The sequence below is a fragment of the Emys orbicularis genome, chromosome 7 (assembly GCF_028017835.1).
Source record: "Emys orbicularis isolate rEmyOrb1 chromosome 7, rEmyOrb1.hap1, whole genome shotgun sequence".
Classification (NCBI taxonomy): Eukaryota; Metazoa; Chordata; order Testudines; family Emydidae; genus Emys; species Emys orbicularis.
The window spans coordinates 85,255,861-85,276,823 of NC_088689.1; the positions used below are offsets into that span (position 1 = coordinate 85,255,861).

The window sequence follows — 20,963 nt, forward strand, 5'->3', positions numbered from 1 at the left end:
GAAAGGAGTGTCTTAATTCACTGCTTGTAGTTTTCCCAGACCTGAAGAGCAGCTCTGTGTAGCTCAAAAGCTTGTCTATCATCAACAGAAGTTGGTTCAATAAAAGATATTACCTCCCCGCCTTGACTCTAATTGATTGAGTCAGGTTTCCACCGAGAAGCAGCAGTGGGGTGAAGTAGTCATACGCAGAACATACACAATGTTGTTTTGTTACAAAATAAAGTTGTTTAGAATATATACACTGAATGTCCCCATAGGCTTGAATTAAAATGGTATACTGCAATATAAAAAATAAAAAGCAAAACCAAGGGTATGTCTACACTACAGGATTAATCCGAATTTATATAATTCGAATTTAGGAAACCGATTTTATAAATTCGAATGTATTCGGCCACACTAGGCTCCATTAATTCGGTGGTGTGCGTCCAAGCTACCGTAGTAGCATCGATTTCCAGAGCGTTGCACTGTGGGTAGCTTTTCCATAGCTATCCCATAGTTCCCGCAGTCTCCACCCCCCTTGGAATTCTGGGTTGAGACCCCAGTGCATGATGGGGCAAAAAACATTGTCGCAGGTAGTTCTGGGTACAGCCTCCCCCTCCCTCCCTGAAAGCAACGGCAGACAACCATTTTGCGCCTTTTTTCCTGAGTGAACTCTGCAGACTCCATTCCGCAGCAAGCATGGATCCCGTTGTGCTCCAGAACGCAGTCTTGAACACTGTAAACACCTCGCGCGTTCTCGTGGAGTTTATGCTTACACAGGACCAGAAAAAAGAGGCGAGGAGGAGGAGGCGGCGATTGCAGCGCAGCGACCAGCGTGATGAGGACATGGACACGGACACAGAATTCTCTGAGACCGCGGGCCCCGGTGCTTTGGAGATTATGATGTTAATGGGCCAGGTTATAGGCTTGGAACGCCGATTCTGGGCCCGGGAAACAAGCACAGACTGGTGGGACCGCATAGTGTTGCAGGTGTGGGACGATTCCCAGTGGCTGAGAAACTTTCGCATGCGTAAGGGCACTTTCATGGAACTTTGTGACTTGCTTTCCCCTGCCCTGAAGCGCCAGAATACCAAGATGAGAGCAGCCCTCACAGTTGAGAAGCGAGTGGCGATAGCCCTGTGGAAGCTTGCAACGCCAGACAGCTACCGGTCAGTCGGGAATCAATTTGGAGTGGGCAAATCTACTGTGGGGGCTGCTGTGATGCAAGTAGCCAAAGCAATCACGGAGGTGCTGCTACGAAAGGTAGTGACTCTGGGAAATGTGCAGGTCATAGTGGATGGCTTTGCTGCAATGGGATTCCCTAACTGTGGTGGGGCGATAGATGGAACCCATATTCCTATCTTGGCACCGGAGCACCAGGGTACCCAGTACATAAACCGCAAGGGGTACTTCTCAATGGTGCTGCAAGCACTTGTGGATCACAAGGGACGTTTCACCAACATCCATGTGGGCTGGCCGGGAAGGGTTCATGACGCTCACGTCTTCAGGAACACCAATCTGTTTAAACGGCTGCAGCAAGGGACTTACTTTCCGGACCAGAAAATAACCGTGGGGGATGTTGAAATGCCAATTGTTATTCTTGGGGACCCAGCCTACCCCTTAATGCCATGGCTCATGAAGCCATACACAGGCAGCCTGGACAGGAGTCAGGAGTTGTTCAACTACAGGCTGAGCAAGTGCAGAATGGTGGTAGAATGTGCATTTGGCCGTTTAAAAGGTCGCTGGCGATCCTTACTGACTCGCTCAGACCTCAGCCAAACCAATATCCCCATTGTTATTACTGCTTGCTGTGTGCTTCACAATCTCTATGAGAGCAAGGGGGAGACCTTTATGGCAGGGTGGGAGGCTGAGGCAAATCGCCTGGCTGCTGATTACTCGCAGCCAGACACCAGGGCGATTAGAAGAGCACACGATGAAGCGCTGCGCATTAGGGAAGCTTTGAAAACCAGTTTCATGACTGGCCAGGCTACAGTGTGAAATTTATGTTTGTTTATCCTTCCTGAAAACCCACCCCCTTTATTGACTCATTCTCTGTAAGGAACCCACCCTCCCCCTTCCCCCAGCTTGCTTTCAAAGGAAATAAAGTCACCATTGTTTAAAAATCATTTATTCTTTATTAATTGATTATAAAAAGAGGGAGAGAACCTGAGTGGGGTTTGGGAGGAGGATCAGCGGGAAGGAAAAGCCCAGTAAAAAAAGGTTAAAAATATGGCAGCCTTTTGCTTGGGCTGTCCACTGGGGTGGAATGGGAGGGTGTACGGAGCCTCCCCCCCCGTGTTCTTAAACGTCTGGGTGAGGAGGCTATGGAACATGGTGAGGAGGTAGGGGGGTTATACAGGGGCTGTAGCGGCACAGAACCTGAGTGGGGTTTGGGAGGAGGATCAGCGGGAAAGAAAAGCCCAGTAAAAAAAGGTTAAAAATATGGCAGCCTTTTGCTTGGGCTGTCCACTGGGGTGGAATGGGAGGGTGTACGGAGCCTCCCCCCCGTGTTCTTAAACGTCTGGGTGAGGAGGCTATGGAACATGGTGAGGAGGTAGGGGGGTTATACAGGGGCTGTAGCGGCACTCTGTTCTCCAGCAGCCGTTCCTGAAGCTCCACCAGACGCCGGAGCATGTCTGTTTACTCACGAAGCAGCCCCAGCGTTGCTTCCCGACTCCTCTGATCTTCCTGACGCCACCTCTCATCTCGAGCGTCTCTCCTCTCCTCACGTTGGTCCCTTCTGTCCTCACGTTGGTCCCTCATGTCCTCACGTTGGTCCCTCCTGTCCTCACGGTCACTGGCTTCTTTCCTATACTTGCAAACCGTCTCCTTCCACTCATTCAGATGAGCTCTTTCACTCCTGGTGGATTGCATGATTTCGGCAAACATCTCTTCTCTCGTCTTTTTTTTACGACGCCTTATCTGGGATAGCCTTCGGGAAGGAGTAGGGAGGCTTGAAACATTTGCACCTGCTGGAGGGAGTGAAAAAAGGAGAGAATTTTTTTAAAAGATACATTTTTCAGAACAATGCTTATACTCTTTCACGGTGTATACTATTCACATGACATAGCACATGTGATTTCTGTGCAAGGTCGCATTTTGCCTCTTAATATTGAGTGCCTGTGGCTTTGCTGCTAGAGATCACAGACGCAGGTCCGGGCAACAGAATTCACCTTGCATGCTGCCATGGTAAGCCACTGTCTTTAGGCTTCTGCGCCCTGCTTTCCCACATACCAAGCAAAGCCCGTTGTGCTGCAGTTTTCCTGTTAGCTTGTTTTCTGCTGCTGAAGGTTAACACCCCCCCACCATCCAATTCTCTGGGATGAGTGCTTTCTCCCTCCCCCCACCGCGTGGCTGGTATCAGGGAAGATCCCTGCAGGAACCAAACTAACCGCCCCCCCCCCCGCCATGAATTCTCTGGGATGAGTGCTTTCTCCCTCCCCCCACCGCGTAGCTGGTATCAGGGAAGATCCCTGCAGGAACCAAACTAACACCCCCCCCCCCCACCCGCCATGAATTCTCTGGGATGAGTGCTTTCTCCCTCCCCCCACCGCCTGGCTGGTATCAGGGAAGATCCCTGCAGGAACCAAACTAACACACACACCCCCCCACCCGCCATGAATTCTCTGGGATGAGTGCTTTCTCCCTCCCCCCACCGCGTGGCTGGTATCAGGGAAGATCCCTGCAGGAACCAAACTAACACCCCCCCCACCCGCCATGAATTCTCTGGGATGAGTGCTTTCTCCCTCCCCTCACCGCGTGGCTGGTATCAGGGAAGATCCCTGCTAGCAAAACGCGAAAAGCTCTGGGCCAATCCTCCCCCCCCCCCTTTGCACTTGGCTAAATGCGGGGAAGGATTTCTTTTCAGCCACAGGCAAACAGCCCAGTAGGAACGGCCACCTCTGTCCCCTTAATTAAATTCCCTTATTTCAACCAGGTTACCCTAAGCGATATCACTCTCCTGAGGATTACACAGCAAGATAAAGAACGGATGTTGCTTGAATGCCAGCAAACACCGGGACCATACGCTGCCAGGCTCTGTCAGGCAATGATACCAGATTACTTGCTACTAGCATGGCGTGGTCAAGTGTCCTACCATGGAGGACGGAATAAGGCTGCACTGCCCAGAAACCTTGTGGCAAGGCTTTTGGAGTACCTCCAGGAGAGCTTCATGGAGATGTCCCTGGAGGATTTCCGCTCCATCCCCAGACATGTTAACAGACTTTTCCAGTAGCTGTACTGGCTGCGAATGCATCCCAAGTGCTCAGGGCAAATTAATCATTAAAAATGCTTGCTTTTAAACCATGTTTTATATTTTAAAAGGTAAACTCACCTGAGGTCCCTTCCATGGGGTCATGGTCTTGGGTGCTGGCTTGGGAGGCTTGGGAGGGTACTTCAGTCAGGGTGAGAAACAGATCCTGGCTGTTGGGGAGAACGGAGAGCTGGGTGCTCTCTGCCAGCTCGTCCTCCTCCTCCTCCTCTTCCCCTTCCACGGAATGATCAGGTGTACCTGATGAGATTATCCCCATCTCGGAATCCACAGTCAGAGGTGGGGTAGTGGTGGCGGCCCCCCCTAGAAATGCATTTAGCTCAGCGTAGAAGCGGCATGTCCGCGGCTCTGACCCGGAGCGACCGTTTGCCTCCTTTGCTTTTTGATAGGCTTGTCTGAGCTCCTTGACTTTCACGCGGCACTGATCTGAGTCCCTATTGTGGCCTCTCTCCATCATGCCCTTGGAAATTTTTTCAAAAGTTTTGGCATTTCGTCTTTTCGAACGCAGTTCTGCTAGCACTGAATCCTCTCCCCATATAGAGATCAAATCCAGTACCTCCTGTACGGTCCATGCTGGTGCTCTTTTTCGATTATCAGCCTGCATGGTTACCTGTGCTGATGAGCTCTCTGTGGTCACCTGTGCTCTCCACGCTGTGCAAACAGGAAATGAAATTCAAATGTTCCCGGGGCTTTTCCTGTCCACCTGGCCAGTGCATGCGAGTTCAGATTGCTGGCCAGAGCGGTCACAATGTTGTACTGTGGGATAGCTCCTGGAGGCCAATAACATCGAATTGCGGCCACACTAACCTTAATTCGGATTAACAATACCGATTTTGACGCTACTCCTCTCGTCGAGGAGGAGTACAGAAATCGAATTAAAGGGCCCTTTAATTCGAATTAAATGGCTTCGTTGTGTGGACGGGTCAAGCGTTAATTCGAATTAAGGCAGCTAAATCCGAATTAAAGTCGTAGTGTAGACCAGGCCAAACATACATAATACCAACAATATCTGCATTTGGAGATCACAACACTCGTATAATTAATCGTGCAAAAACTGACATGTGAGAAACAACACACCCAGCAGCTATCATCAATACGTTCACCTCCTATTGTTAATGAACTTCCACCCAGCCTATTCTCACTTTATACTATCAGGGGGTAGCCATGTTAGTCTGTATCTACAAAAACAACAAGGAGTCTGGTGGCACCTTAAAGACTAACAGATTTATTTGGGCATAAGCTTTCGTGAGTAAAAACCTCACTTCTTCAGATGCATAGAGTGAAAGTTACAGATGCAGGCTGCCTGCATCTGTAACTTTCACTCTATGCATCCGAAGAAGTGAGGTTTTTACTCACGAAAGCTTATGCCCAAATAAATCTGTTAGTCTTTAAGGTGCCACCAGACTCCTTGTTGTTTTCACTTTATACTAATACTCTCTTCCTAGGGTCCAGTCTTGGACCACTGTTCCTTTTCAAGTCTTCATGTCCTTCCTAAAATTTCTCCTATGAACTCCACCCCGCATAACAAGATACAAGCAATTTCCTGGCAAATATATTTTAAAAATCTAAAAAAAAAAAAAAAAAAGACAGAACACTTCAAAATGGTTAAGCCGAATTACCTAGTACAGTTCTAGAGAGACATGGTGATGAGATATCTTTTATTGGACCAACTTCTGTTGGTGACAGAGACAAGCTTCCCAGCCACACACAGCTCTTGTGACTGACATGGCCACAACTACTCTAGTACAATGTTGTATGGGGGGGGGGGGGGAGTGGAAGTTGGGGGTATTTTTGTTAAACAAAAAGTTTTGATATTGCTTCATTGGAAGTTTTATTGAACCAGCAATTCTGAGCATTTTTTCCCATGTTCTTCCTGTGTGAATTGACTTTTGTGCACCAGTATATAACATTGAAACTGTTTTTGCTGCCCAGAACCAATGATTCAGACAGCTGAGAGGTGTGAAAGGCTCTGTTAATCTCTCTTTTAAGCCTTTTCTCAGTAATGTATATTATTGTTTTCTTCCCCACCCTATTGCAGCAAGAGGTTAGAATTTTCAGATCTTCAGTGCAACATCCTATTTATGAATAGCAATAGGCATGCAGACCCATTACAAGTCAAGGCAGTTACACCACCAGCTAAAATAAAGGTGCACCTGACGATCAGGATTTCTGAAATGCACTTGTCTTACAAGTAACCCCAAGCTCTTTTGCCCTCCACCCTCAAAAGGCCTTTAATCACAGCATCTCAGCAACAAGAGAAAGTTATTACAGAGCTGAAAGACTATTCCACCCAGTGCCAATCCTTCATAACTGAGACGGTTTCTACATTAATCGGCCGTTCCCCAGCTCTCTCTCTTTCTGGTGCTGGAAATCCTGTCAATTTCCAAAGACTGTAAAGTAAAGAACCTAATGAGACCCAACCCAGTTAATCCTGCAGGAGGTTTACCTTGTAAAACAACAAATTCCAGCATACCAGATGCAGACAATGCACAGATTTTCCCTTTTGCTACCCAGGTTATTTCTGTACATAACTGGAGGATTCCTACAGTACATAAGGCACCTGCCTGAAAGTAACGTACAGATACAGTAATAAAATACATCTGATTGCAAAAAAGGGCTATACAACTTTTGTGTTGTTTTAACTATTAATGTGAGAGAGACACCTACATTGGAATTACATCCTTGAGTGCATTTGGGTAGAGTCTGATTTTACCGTGCATTTGAAACATATTATATATAAATATTTTAAACCAGCTTATTTCCACTCCGTTTCAAATCCCTGGTTAAATGTCATTTTAATAGCAATTACCTGGTTGTAGCTTTTTTCTTTCTATTAAAGGCTAAAGTAGCAGACAGTGCACCCAAAACTAAGATTATTTTAAAAAAAGAAAAAATGAGGACAGCATAATGCTCCAGGAGTAGCATAGTAACCATACTAGATCCGATAGGATGACTCCAGGTCCCTGATCCTGCAAACACCTAGGGCTTGTCTACATGGGGAAATTGACTAGAATAGCTATTCCGCAATAGCTCAGTGTGGACACTCAGATTCTGGAATAAGAGTGCCTTTTTTCCAGTTTAGCTCTCTAATTCTTATATCAGAATAAGTGTCCAGACAGGGAGCTATTCTGTAATAGCTGATGTGCTTTAAATTCACTTCCTACCCTATTCTGGAATAACCTCTCCCTGTGGGCAAGCTCTTACACGTGCATAACTTTATGCATGTGAATGACATTACTCATGTCCATAAGCACTTGCAAAATCAGGACCTAGCTCCACTTCTCTCTCCTTGGTTAGCAGAATGCTATACTTGCTGAGGCGGTATATTTAGCAGCAGGGAAAAGGAGAGAATCAGCTACTTCCCTGAAGCATGGGTACTATCACTGCAAACTAACACAAAGGACTTACATAGATAGCACTATTAGTTTCAAAACATAAAAGTTTGTATAACTTGCTTGCAGAGACACACATTTCATTAAGGTTCATAAACATGACCCAGTCCCTTTTAAAATCCTGATAGCGTTGGTTTCACTGACATTAGAACAGAGAATTCCACAGGTTCACTAAATATTAATAAAAGTAACATGCTGTTTAAGGATGGGATTTTCCTAAGGGAGTTAGATGTCCAAGTCCCATCCTTAGGTTCCTTTGAAAACTCAATGCCCTTTAAGTTCTTTGAGAGTCCTCTTGGTTTCATATTACAGCACAGGGTGAAGGGATAGATCATTTTTCACACTACTTTCATAAAAGGGCTGTGAACTAAAGTGAAAGAGGATGGCGTGTCTATGTGTTATTTTAGTTATAAACACAAACTGAATGCTGCAGGTCCTGTATGTATGCAAGTGCTTTGTTGTTCACAGAAACTTTCTTTTAAACACAGAGGACAACAGCAGTATCCTTGAGATTGGAGGGTCTGAAAGAACAGGAACGCTTCAGAGTATCAAGCCAATGTCAAGCCCCGTCACCCTCCCATGTGTCAAAGTTTGATTGTAAATTGATTGGAAAGGGAAGAGGAGAACAAAATAAAAGGCTTTTACTCCTCACAAAAACAATGGAGACCTTGTACTATAGTGTGGCTCCAGCAGGAGCTTCTAGTGTGGAGAGGCAGCTGAGCCAGAGAAACCCACCCTCCCCCTCTCCCCACCTTCAAGCAATGACATCTTTGCTATTAACAACTCTGTTGCTGTGGCAACCAGACTGCTTTTGACAAAGCCACATTGACTGAAAGCAACATGTGGGAAACCGGAATCGTTATAAAGCTCTGTGAGAAATGAATTCTTAAAAGAAAAAAAATTAGGATTTTAAGTTTTTGGTAAAAACAACAAACAAGCCCCCAAACAGACACACAGACCTGCAAATGAGGAGAACGTTTTGGTAGCAGGGCTTCTATTGTGCACTATGCCCTATGGTATTGTGAACAGGGCTTTAAATATCCCACAACAGTAATATCCAATCTGCCATAAACCTTAGAGAGATCTTAGACTTTCAGGATATATATGCACAGAACAGTGTGCAAGAAAGACACTAGTAGTTCACCATCCAGGCTTTTCCCTCAAAAAAGAAAAAATGTAACTGAAAACCAATAATGGTTATAAGTTATCTTACCTACTCACATGTTTGTAAGGGATAACAGAGATATTGAATATAAGGGGCATCACGGCTAGTTCACAAGGCAAATCACTCTCACTAGCCAAAATCTCAATGGAGAGCAACCAAAGAGTACCATTCTAGCTACTCTTTGTGGCTTCCAGAGATGGGGGCCCTGAGTTTGTATATTTTAGCAGTGCGTTCCAACAGAATTCTGCACTTCTCAACTCCACCCTTGAAATAGGCATCATAAATCTGTCCCAGACAGTAGCTGACTCAAATCCCACAAGCTGCTCGAGGGCTTATTACTTAACCATTAGCACGCTCAAAACAGGAATCGGGAAGAACTAATATTTTTGGGAAAAGGCCTGTGGAGAAGAGCCAGATTTTGAACTGACAATAGGTCAGACTCGAGAACAGTGCAACTTTAATAAGCTCTGGCTCGTTGGCCAGCTTGGTTGGTGTCTGAAATTACATTTTAAAGATGAAACATTCCGATTATTTTATCAAAAGTTTGGCATTGTTAAAGTTGCTTTGGAATAAATTAATTTTAAACATGTTGTGTTTGCTATTCCTCTCAAAGCAGTTTTCAGACGCCTCAGCATGAAATGCCATATTGTAAAGATTCAGAAAATAGGAAGCCCAGGGCTGATTAGCAGGCTGAACTAGAATTCTTTCCTCCTTTCAGTTTAGAGGTATTAAAATGCAAGGGAGTTATAGCTTAATCTCATTAAGAGAGCTTTGAATCATCTTAAATACTTAGGAAGTCTGTGTAAAAGTACCACAATCCAGACAATTTATACGCTCTAATCCAGAGAGGCTGTTGGTTCCATTGGTTAGGAGAGAGAGAAGTTCTCACGTTTTTCCAGTTAAATAGGTTTCTACTCTGGTCCCATCACTGGACACATGTACACCACATTGCTGTTCAAGGCTTCCATGTGGATATCTGCAGTATTAAAACCATGAAGTGGAGCAGTTCAACAAACTCTTATTGTGGTAAAAGAAATAAGGACTGCTAAACAGGAACCATTGCCGTTGGTATTACACATAGTCTAAACAGTTTGGCTTTTTTAATTAAATACATCTTTAAGTCAGGAAAATCAAGAAAAAAAAATGGGAGTGTAGCTATTATCCCATAATATGGAACAATAAACATTTCATGCTAACAATGGCTGCTTTTCAAAAGTGAGTGAAATGTAGTTCGCAAACTATTTTAGAATGGAGTGTTGTACAAATATGAACTGATCAATAATCAATGGTTAATTTACATCTGCTTTAAATTGGTTCACTTAATATACAATTAAAATATTAATATTAAACATTCTATGTATGCCAAGCACTTTTATCTATGCATGTTGGCATATGGTCCCAATTACCGCAGAATGTTGCTAATCTGTGCTCCCTATCACTTTAACACAGGAAAATGGGGGTCTCTCCCCATTTTTTGGGCAGAGATTTAATAGCAGAGGGCTAGCAGGACTCCTCATTTTTCTAAGACTGCATTACTTGTACACAGGACACCATTCCACGTTTACTAGTGCACTATGAAGGAGAAACGGGCCTGAGCCTTGACATTCAAAGGAGGATGCGATTTTCCTCAAATTGCAGAAGGCTGGATCAGACATTCAGTTCAGGCATCCCTGTGCTGCGAAGTATTACCAGAAATAATTAAAACTGAAGCAGACTTGTCTAAATAAATGAACATTTTGTTATTCTAGCTTACTGGGTGCTTACATTAAAACTGATATGCAAAATCCAGTTATCTGTAACGAGACGCTCAGTCAGTGTGAATTAGTGAGGTTCTACTGTCGTTAAATGGAACAGAAGGATTTAAACTATAAATGGGGAGAGATGGGGAGAAGGGTCATCTATTCCTAAAACAGAGCGATCTTAGTCAGGTCTGATGGACAGACAGACAGACGCACATGACAAGATTTGTATCTGTAACAGTTTTTCAGATCTTCAAATCTGCTTGAAGCCACAGGGACACGCCTTGATTTTCCTCAGCTTTGTTACTACACATGTCTGGATGGAACATGTTTCAGCTTGTTGGCACACTAGAAGAGAACATAAAAAGCACAGAGGGAACAGCAATACAGCTTGCTTTTCACAGAGACCTTAATTGTTTTACAGCATCCCCTTCCTTTCTGCATTTTCACTTTACAGGCTTGATGAGTTAGCATCCACCTGCTATACCCCGATTATACAACTCTTCTATGGTTAGAAATCAGCCCACGCTGGCAATAAGCACAAGAGACCACTAGACTAACCAACTTATTTACATCTGTAGAGTGCAAGCCAATTGACAAACTCCACTGATAACCAAACCAAAACAACTGGTCCATAAGATGCAGCAGTTCTAGACCAACTGCAGACAGGTAAGTGCTTGAATGATCCTGGTCTTTCAAGTAACCCATTGATTTGCAAAAAGTTTCTTGGGACAGATAAAATAATCCACTATCCACCCAGTGGATGTTTATTTTAGGTATTTCATACATGATCTGGGTTTGGCATCTAAGAACAAAGTTCAGGGTACCAGTCTCACACTGTGCATATTTTAGGTTCTGCTCCAGTTCAGGTGGAATCTTCCTGAAGTATGCTTGTTTCACCCAGCATCTGCCTTCTCCCACATCCCATTAGCTCCCTGGAGCAGGCCCATTCATACACCCAACTCATGTTGCCCTAACCAAGATGAGGAGGGTGTTAGCATATATTGTGTGTGTGTGCAGGAGGGAAAAAGTCACAGGCAGCCACTCTGCCATTTCAGTCCTTTTTCGTAGTGTATCAAAACACTCAAACCACTGCCTTTGACCTTTCCAGAATTCTCAACGTTACCCCTGCTCAGCTACTAGATTCAGACTAGCTCAAAAGGAAAGAGATCCAGGGATCAGTAAAAAACACAGCTGCACATGGTCTGCAAGTCTCAAATAAAAAAACGGTTTTGTTATCTACAAGCCGTAATGCACCAATTCTCACTCAGTGGGGTGTGAAGCAGAAGTGGGTTAAAGGGGATGTTCAGTGAGTCACATCCAGCTGCTGACCAATGTAAAAATCTCAAACTCACTGTGACACAGTGAGAACCCAGTAACAAAAAGAAAGAAGAGGCTCATTCCTGCTGATGCTATCCCTGAACAGGCATCCCCAAGTCTGAGGACAACTGTTTTCTCCCTCCACACAGTGCTAGGCTCCAGGGCAAGAAGCAGCAGTGCTCTACGGATCTGTTTGACGAGCTTCTCATCCACTAGCAGCAGTTCATTGCCACCCTGGAACGGAGCACCGTGCAAGCACAGAAAAGCCTCCATGACCCAGAAGACCCTCCAGTCTCCTCACCTTTTTTGATACACCTCCATCCTATAAACCTAAATCACATCATCCTCAGTTCCACAGAGCTTTGTGGGATAGGGTGGGTCATGGGATGATTTTTTTGGACACTTTGTGAGTCTCATTCCACAGAAGAAGAAAAAAAGTGTTGAGAACCACTGGCCTTTTTCAAGAAGGCAACTTTCAGTAACCCTCATGTTTATCACCTTTGTCCCAGGTAGAAAGCTGGCCCAGATTCCTTTATCCCCATAAGGAAGGGACATAATAGAGAGCTTTCAGGCTGACTGCAATGCAAGCAGAAGGGAAGTTAAGTATCAGCACTTTCTCCAAGTCTAGCTCCACAGGGAAGTAGAACTATGAAGAATGGGGTCAGGACACAAAGGAAGGGACAAAAATGCAAGAGGGCTTGTGACATCACCTAAATTATGGAAGTGAATCTAGGTTAGTTGCCTACCTGGTAGAAAAATAATAGATGTGTGAACTACTCAAAATTGCCTTCTAGAAGGCCACTGTCCTGTAGACCAGTTTGTTTACTCCTCCACCCTTATTGTTTGGAAACATTGCTGTACAGCCAACGTGTCATTACGCGTATAAGCAAGTAGCCAGATTAGATTTTCTGAACTGTGGAAGCAGTGTGGGTGGCATTTCAATCTAATAGAAACAAAGGTGACAGCACTTTTAAAAAGCGTATAACAGAACACTATGCCAAGCAGAGTAAACGAAGCCACATAACACTTCAGAAAAATTAGCAAAGCCACAGTTAGAGCCCCTGCAGTATCCTGGGAGGATGCCTTGTGTTTTCCCAGTCTAAAATGATTAGTGAAATTCTAACTAGTTCCAATTACAGGCATGGACTAAAGGAGACAACAGGGACCTCCCAATTACAATATGTAGTGCTTGACTGACACATGGCTCTGCGGATGAATGTTTCTGCCACTTCAAGCCCTTTTCTCTTGAGTACCTCCGTAAAAATTCCTTCCGTCGAGTAAGCTGTGCTGGCTTTGTTCCCTTGTGAAAGAAAACCTGCCGGCAGAAAGCAGTGCCATCTGCCAAGTCAGGAGCAGCTTTGATGGGAGAGTTTGGTGGTAAAGAGAACCTACTGTGGATAAGCTCTACCTTCAGCAGCAAGAGGGTTTTTTGATTTTGTTCAGGGGACTTGGTTACAGGGAGCAGAGAGACAATGGAGGAAGTTTGTGTGTGCGTGCACACGCATACGCTGGTCCTGCTTTGAGCAGCGGATTGGACTAGATGACCTCCTGAGGTCTCTTCCAACCCGAATATTCTAGGATTCTAAAACACTATGTATTATATGACACGCACAAATAAAGCCCTAAAAATACCCACCTCTGTCCCTCTTTTCAGCTTTTGGTTCCTTATACAAAAAATTTACACACAAGGTAACATTTGCATTTCTCTACTTTTGACGTTTACATGTCAAATAAGGAGTCTTTTTATAATAATTCATCCGCACCTACTGTTTAACCCCACCAATGTGAGACAATTACATGTAAGTGGGGAATAGAAAGCAAGCAATAGAAAGTAAACTGAGAACTCTTGAACCTATTTTCCTCCAAAAGGAGAACAAGCCCTACACTGTACAATATAAAAGCAGAGTTTCTCAACATACCATATTTCCAGAAGTTTTTACACAGCTGTTTTGTCTGGATGGGCTGTTCTGAGGTCCCATGAGGAGCAGGAGAGGGACTTGTGCTGCTTGGTTCAGGATCCCCGTGAAACAATGACATCCTCCCTGAACATTGCCACCTCTAAGTATCTTCAGGGCTCAATACAAGATTTTTCTGTTCAGAACAATTAAATGATTTTGTCTGTCCTTCCGTGGTTATTTTTTTCTTTGCCATTTTTTGGAAGTGACTGCACTCTGAGCCATTGGTGGTTTTACATAATTGCATATTTCATTTTGTAGTCGGCACTCAGATCCATAGTGATGAAAACTGTATACATAGAATATGGCATCAGCTGCTATTTTAGCTCCCTATGGCCTTTACACACACCTTAACACCTTTCTGGCCATTTCAGCAGAACAAGGGAGCACTCCCTGAAGTGCAGACATTCCACTGGAACATCACAACAAGACTTCAGTGATATACCAGGTACATCAGACAGAATATAGTTTTGGTTGTGTATGTGTGTGGGGGAAGTGAGGTAGGAGATGGGGTTTTGTGTGCCCTATGTATGTTAGCACTGAAGGGGTTAACTGATTTTTCAGCATCATTTTTCATTACAGGGAACCTCTAAATTGGATGTCTCAGATCTCTTCCTCCATCATTAGTTCTTCCTGCTCATTAGGCAAAGGTAAGCCTGTTAAAAAGCACATTACCTTTAATTTCTGACATTCTTCTCTGTAGCTTCATCAGTATTGAATTAGATTTTTAAAATTACATCTACATCCAGGACGCAATTTATTACATGATTTCACAGTTACAGAATTTGCTTTGAAATTCATCCATTACCACAGAACCATGCTCTAGAAAAGAGACTCTCAATCTGTCCAGACTACTGTACCCTTCTCAGAAGTCTGATCGGTCTTGCATACCTCTGTTACACCTCACTTAAAAACTACTTGCTTACAAAATCAGACATAAAAATACAAAAGTGTCACATCACACTATTACTGAAAACTTGCTGACTTTCTCATGTTTACCATATAATTATAAAATAAATCAATTAGAATATAAATATTGTACTTACAATTCAGTGTATAGTATGTAGAGCAGTATAAACAAGTCATTGTCTGTATGAAATTTTAGTTTGCACTGACTTCATTAGTGCTTTATATGTAGCCTGTTGTAAAAGTAGGCAAATATCTAGATGAGTTGATGTACCCCATGGAAGACCTCTGCGCATCCACAGGGGTATGTGTACCCCTGGTTGAGAACCACTGCTCTAGAACAGGGGCCGTAGTTTGCCCACCCGGGGACCACATCCGGCCCTCCAGACATTTTAATCAGGCCCTCGAGCTCCAGCCTGGAACCGGTGTCAGGGGCTTTCCCCACTCCGGCGCTCCAGCCAGGGAGCAGGGTCGGGGTCTTGCCCCACTCCACACGGCTCCCGGAAGCAGCAGCATGTACCCCCCTCTGGCTCCTATGCGTAGGGGCAGACGGGGCTCCGCAAGCTGCCCCCGCCCCAAGCCCCGCCCCCTCAGCTCCCATTGGCCGGGAACCACGACCAATGGGAGCTACAGGGGTGGCGCCTGCAGACAGGGCAGCACGCAGAGCCACCTGCCGCACCTCCGCATAGGAGCCAGAGGGGGGACATGCTGCTGCTTCTAGGAGCCGCTGGAGGTAAGTGCCTGCTCCAGCCTTGATCCCCCTCCCATCCTCTGAACCCCTCGGTCCCAGCCTGGAGACCCTCCTGCACCCCCAACCCCTCATCCCCAGCCACACCCCAGAGCCCACACCCCCAGCTGGAGTCCTCCTGCACCCCAACCCCCAATTTCATACCATTTCCATACCCAGATGTGGCCCCCAGGCCAAAAAGTTTTCCCACCCCTGCTCTAGAAATTAAGCTCACATTTAAAAAATGTCTAGCTCTTAGAGCTGCAAAGAAAACCTTGAAAATGTGAACCAAGCATAAACTTATATAATGAGGCCTGCCTGAGTCTGCAGACACTGTGAAATAGCTCTGAATGTTAATTGTTCCCTTCATTTTAATGAGTTAGATCTGAAAATTAAATAAGTGTCAATATTAACTAATTCACTATGACAGACATGGCTACAACTATACTCCATAATTCACTGCTGGTCATTTTAATCAGAAACAACAAGCTAATGTACTTATCCGACAATCTCAAACACCCTCCTATGCCTGCCTGTGTGCCAGAAGCCTCAACGTTCCCCCACCCACTTGCCAAAACCTGCAACTCCATCCTAATAAACTTCTGTAATTCAACTATGCGTTGTCAATACAGAAATCAGCAGGAAAACTGAAGATGCGAGGAATGCATTAATTAGTCCCTCTGTTATTTTGAGGCTACATTTCTGTACAGATTGCTATTTTCATGTTTAATCAATTAAAAGTCCAATATTTCTGTCTGCCACACCATAGTACAGAACGCAAGAACCTTGCTGTAGAATTCAGGTCCAGCCTGCTAGAGACAAGGTCTTGTCCATACCACAACAAGTCATCCAGAAGATCACTAGCAGATTTGCCCTACTCTCTCCCAATGCATTCAGGGTTTGAAGGTGGGGACAGAAAAGGGTATCTGAAGTCTTCTAGATATTCTAGTTATCCCAATTAATGCAAAAGAAGCAGTATTGAGCTCTGAGGCAGTTCACACAATTTTGTTGCTTATGCTTGTTTACAGACTCGGTGAAGATTAACTTTGTCACTATTAGGGTTAAATCTGTACAATACTGCACAAACCGATAGGTAAGCCTTACACTTATTAGTGCATGTTTCCTGCTCTATTTATCTAAACGACACTTATTACCCTAATATTGGCTCATCATTGATCAGCGGGTAAACACGTTTGCCCAAACCTGATATCTCTGATCTGTTTTCATATGCTCTACTCTTTTGGAAGTAGATAAGAAAATGGAATTACTCACTCACCCTGCAGTTTTTATTCAACAACTAGAAAAACTCTTTAAAGCCCTAAGAAATATTTTATAAGAAAAACAAACAAACAGGCAAATATTTGTCAGGGACTCCTTTCCATCAGAACTGTAAGTCTTGGACCCCAGGATCCATATTGCCCGTTAGTACTTTTTTTAAAGATGGAAAACCAGAAGACTGGCAATACTCACCAGCAACTACACACCACACCACAGATACACCAACCCAGGAACCAATCCCTGTAGCAAACCTCGTTGCCTACTCTATCCCCATATCTACTCTGGCGACACCATCAGAGGACCAACCACATCAGCCACACCATCAAGGGCTCATTCACCTGCACGTCTACTAATGTTATATATGCCATCATGTGCCAGCAATGCCCCTCTGCCATGTACATTGGCCAAACCGGACAGTCCCTATGTAAAAGAATAAATGGACACAAATCGAACATCAGGAATGGTAACATACAAAAGCCAGTAGGTGAACACTTCAGTCTCCCTGGACATTCTATAACAGATTTAAAAGTCACTATTCTTGAACAAAAAAACTTCAGAAACAGACTTCAAAGAGAAACAGCAGAACTAAAATTCATTTGCAAATTTAACACCATTAATCTGGGCTTGAATAGGGACTGGGAGTGGCTGGCTCATTACAGAAGCAGCTTTGCCTCTCCTGGAATTGACACCTCCTCATCTATTATTGGGAGTGGACTACATCCACCCTGATTGAATTGGCCCTGTCAACACTGGTTATCCACTTGTGAGGTACTCCCTTCTCTTCATGTGTCATTATATAATGCCTGCATCTGTAACTTTCACTCCATGCATCTGAAGAAGTGAGGTTTTTTTACCCACGAAAGCTTATGGCCAAATAAATCTGTTAGTCTTTAAGGTGCCACCAGACTCCTTGTTGTTTTTGTGGATACAGACTAACACGGCTACCCCCTGATACAATACACATAAAGGCATCAGGCCCTAGACCATGGGTTCTCAAACTGGGGGTCAGGACCCCTCATGGGGTCATGAGGTTATTACATGGGGGGTCACGAGCTGCCAGCCTCCACCCTAAACCCTGCTTTGCCTCCAGCATTTATAATGGTGTTAAATATACAAAAAAGTGTTTTTAATTTATAAAGGGGGGGTCGCACTCAGACACTTACTATGTGAAAGGGGTCACCAGTACAAAAGTTTGAGAACCATTGCCCTAGACTTATTGCAACAGATTCCTGACTGTTGATTGCACAGTATCCGTATCAAAAACCCTGACTAAACCACTCAGGGGGGAGGGCTGCAGGTTTTTCAGTCCAGGTAGAAAAGCACAGTCAGTTATATAAATGATAATTGTTACAAAAACTCACTCAGGAACAGTCTGAAAAAGACCTCTTGAGTTTGGACCAACATACTGTTACACTAGACTGTCTCTCTGCATATCCAAGAATCTCTAATGCATCCATCTCTGTTTTACTTAGGCATCAACAGAAAAGATGGCCTTCTATGGGATTTTGAGAGATGAGCTTTGGCCTCAAAAAATGTATACAAGAAAAAGTCTACATACCTTTAAAGCGCATTTCTGCTCTGTCACCTTGTTAAAACACTCCAGTACTTTGCCATTAACACCCAAGCCTAGCACCCGTTTGGAGAGCTTATAGTCATCTGTAACTGCATGTTTTTTTATTTCTCCCCAGACACTGACAGCTATCCCAGGCAAGGATTTCACATTGCTCTTGCTGTCCTCATGAGTCTCTGGCTGGGGCGCCTGCTCGCCCTCACTTTGTTCCATAGCACTGAGAAGTTAGAGGTTACAGATGTAGACACCAGATCCTCAGTATGATTTCCCTCAAACTCAGCAGATCAAAGCAAGAGCTTCGAGGAGTCCATTTGGTTGTATTTCACTCAGTTTTCCTAAACAAAAATGCAAATAAATATTAGCAATTTACTTGGTAGAATGAAACTCTGCTCCTACACAAACTCCTCTCTCTCCTGCCTTCTTCATATTTAGACATCTGGCAATACCAGACTTGCAAATGACTGAAGATGGCTGTTCACATCAGAAAAGTAACTTTTGCCTATCAGCATAAAGAACTTGATCAAGTTGCCTTGAATCATTTATTCACAGGTAACAGTCAATCACTATTTATCTACACTGTGGCAGAGCCTGGGGCCTGCGCCATGGACCCAGACCCCATTGTGCCAGGTGCCGTACAAACACAACAAAAAGATGGTTCCTATACCCCAAGGAGCTTACAATCTCTAATAACAAATGTTGAAGACAGTTGTACCTATGATCTGAATATCAGCCTTACAGCACTGAACAGTGACTGAAAGGTTCAAAATCACCCAATTAATTACAGGCCTAAGTGAACCTGGTTTCAAATGAGTCACTGATGCACCGACTCAGGAACAGGACTGGGTTGAGAGATAGAAGGAAGCCCTAAATAAGAGTTACCTAGTTGCCCTGGTACATAAGCTGGAGAAAAAGCAGGGGGGGAGGGTGTCCCCAGCTGAGGGGCAACCTGGCTATCCCAGTGCACAGGTCAAAAGGAAGAAAGTCCCAAGGTATGGGGTTCACTGATCATACATAATCGAACAAGTTGCTGGGAGAAGGAAGCCCCCAGCTAAGAGGTTACCTGGCAATTCCAGTGCAAGAGTAGTCCCTAGGTGAAGTCAGGTTGGGGGAGAAGGCTCTCAGGTGAAGAATCACCTGGCCACTCCAGTGCTGGGTCAAGAAGAGGGGCAGGTGATAGGTGAAATGAAATACATGGATAAGGATATACTTGGCTGCCCTGGTGAAGAGTTCAGGGGCAGGGATAAAGCATGTGAGGAGTTATGTGGCCATCCTGGTGCACGGGTCAAGGGTATGGGGGAGAAGACCTTCAAGTGAGGGTTTACCCAGCTGCTCTATTGCAGAATTCAAGGGGGTGAAGGCCCTAGATAAGGTACATGTAGGGTGACCAGATGTCCCGATTTTATAGGAACAGTTCTGATTTTTGGGTCTTTTTCTTATATAGGCTCCTATTACCGCCCCCCCATCCCAATTTTTCACATTTGCTGTCTGGTCACCCTAGGTACATGACTACCCCCATTCAGCATCCAAGGCTGGGGTGTGTGTATGTGGAAGAGCTGTCCCCCAGATGAGGTGGTAATGACAGCCCTGGTGGAGAATCACAGGAGAGAACCCCAAAGTAAGGAGTTACCTGGCTAATCTGTAGCAGACTGGAGGAGAGGAAGCCTCAGGTGAGGTATTACCTAGTCACTACAATTAGAGCACTCTGGGGCATAGGAGGAGGAGGAGGAGGGGAGGTTAACCTGGGCTTCCCCTGGGGCACAGTTGGGTGGCAGGTGAGGGCCCCTCTGGGCTTCCTCTAGGCCAGATCACAGAGGTGGGGGGAGGGTGCAAGTGTGGGCCCACCTGGGTTTTCCCCAGGGCCCAGCAGGTGTGGGCCCACCTGAGTTTCACCCAGGACACAGGCAGAGGGGGAGGGGCAGAGCCCAGGTGTGGGCCCACCTGGGTTTCACCCAGGACATAGGCAGGGGGGAGGGGCAGAGCCCAGGTGAGAGCCCACCTGGGTTTCACCCAGGGCCCAGCCAGGAGGAGGGGCAGGGTTTGGGTGAGGGTCCACCTGGGTTTCCCCCAGGACACAAGTAGGGCCCAGGTGAGGACCCATCTCTGGGCTTCCCACAGGACACAGGCCAGGGGAGGGGCAGAGCCGGGCAGGTTACCTGGCTGCCCCGCGCAGAGCTAGGGGCGGGACGGGCCCAGGTGAGCCTGCCCGCCGCGCTATTGGGGGGGGGGGGGGTAGGGTTACCTGGATGTGCCCGCCGCAGGTGAGTCGGGGAGGGGGGGGTGTCCCGGGGGACGGGGCTGATGCAGCCTCGGGCCGCCTCCCGCACAGGGTCCGGCGCGGTCTGTTCCCCCAGCCGCCAGGAGAGGCGGCCGCTCATGTGACGCCCCGGTCCCGCCTTCCTGCCACCGCCGGTCCCGGCGGAGACACGCGGCCCAGGGGAGGGGCAGGAGCACGTGCTGCGCCAGCTGTCGGGGAAGGGGAGGGGCGCCGCATAGGGTACCAGCCAGCCACGGGAAGGGGGGAATGTACAGGGTGGCAGTCAGGGCGGGTGGCACAGGGTGCCAGCCAGCGAGCCATGGAGAGTGTGTGTGGGGGCGTGATGCACAGGGTGCCAGCCAGCCATGTGGCGTGGGGGCGAGGGGGGATGCACAGGGTACCAGGCAG

General features: G+C 45.7%; 1 protein-coding gene across 1 annotated transcript in view; it reads right to left on the reverse strand.

Moving 5' to 3' along the window:
* The window catches only part of MAPKAPK3 (MAPK activated protein kinase 3), an 84,203-nt gene extending 65,689 nt beyond the window's left edge, over positions 1-18,514 (reverse strand). Inside the window, exon 1 of the mRNA XM_065408095.1 lies at positions 18,290-18,514. Coding sequence (XP_065264167.1) covers positions 18,290-18,514 — 225 coding nt within the window. The remainder of the gene's footprint in view (positions 1-18,289) is intronic.
* Positions 18,515-20,963: the final 2,449 nt, after the last annotated feature.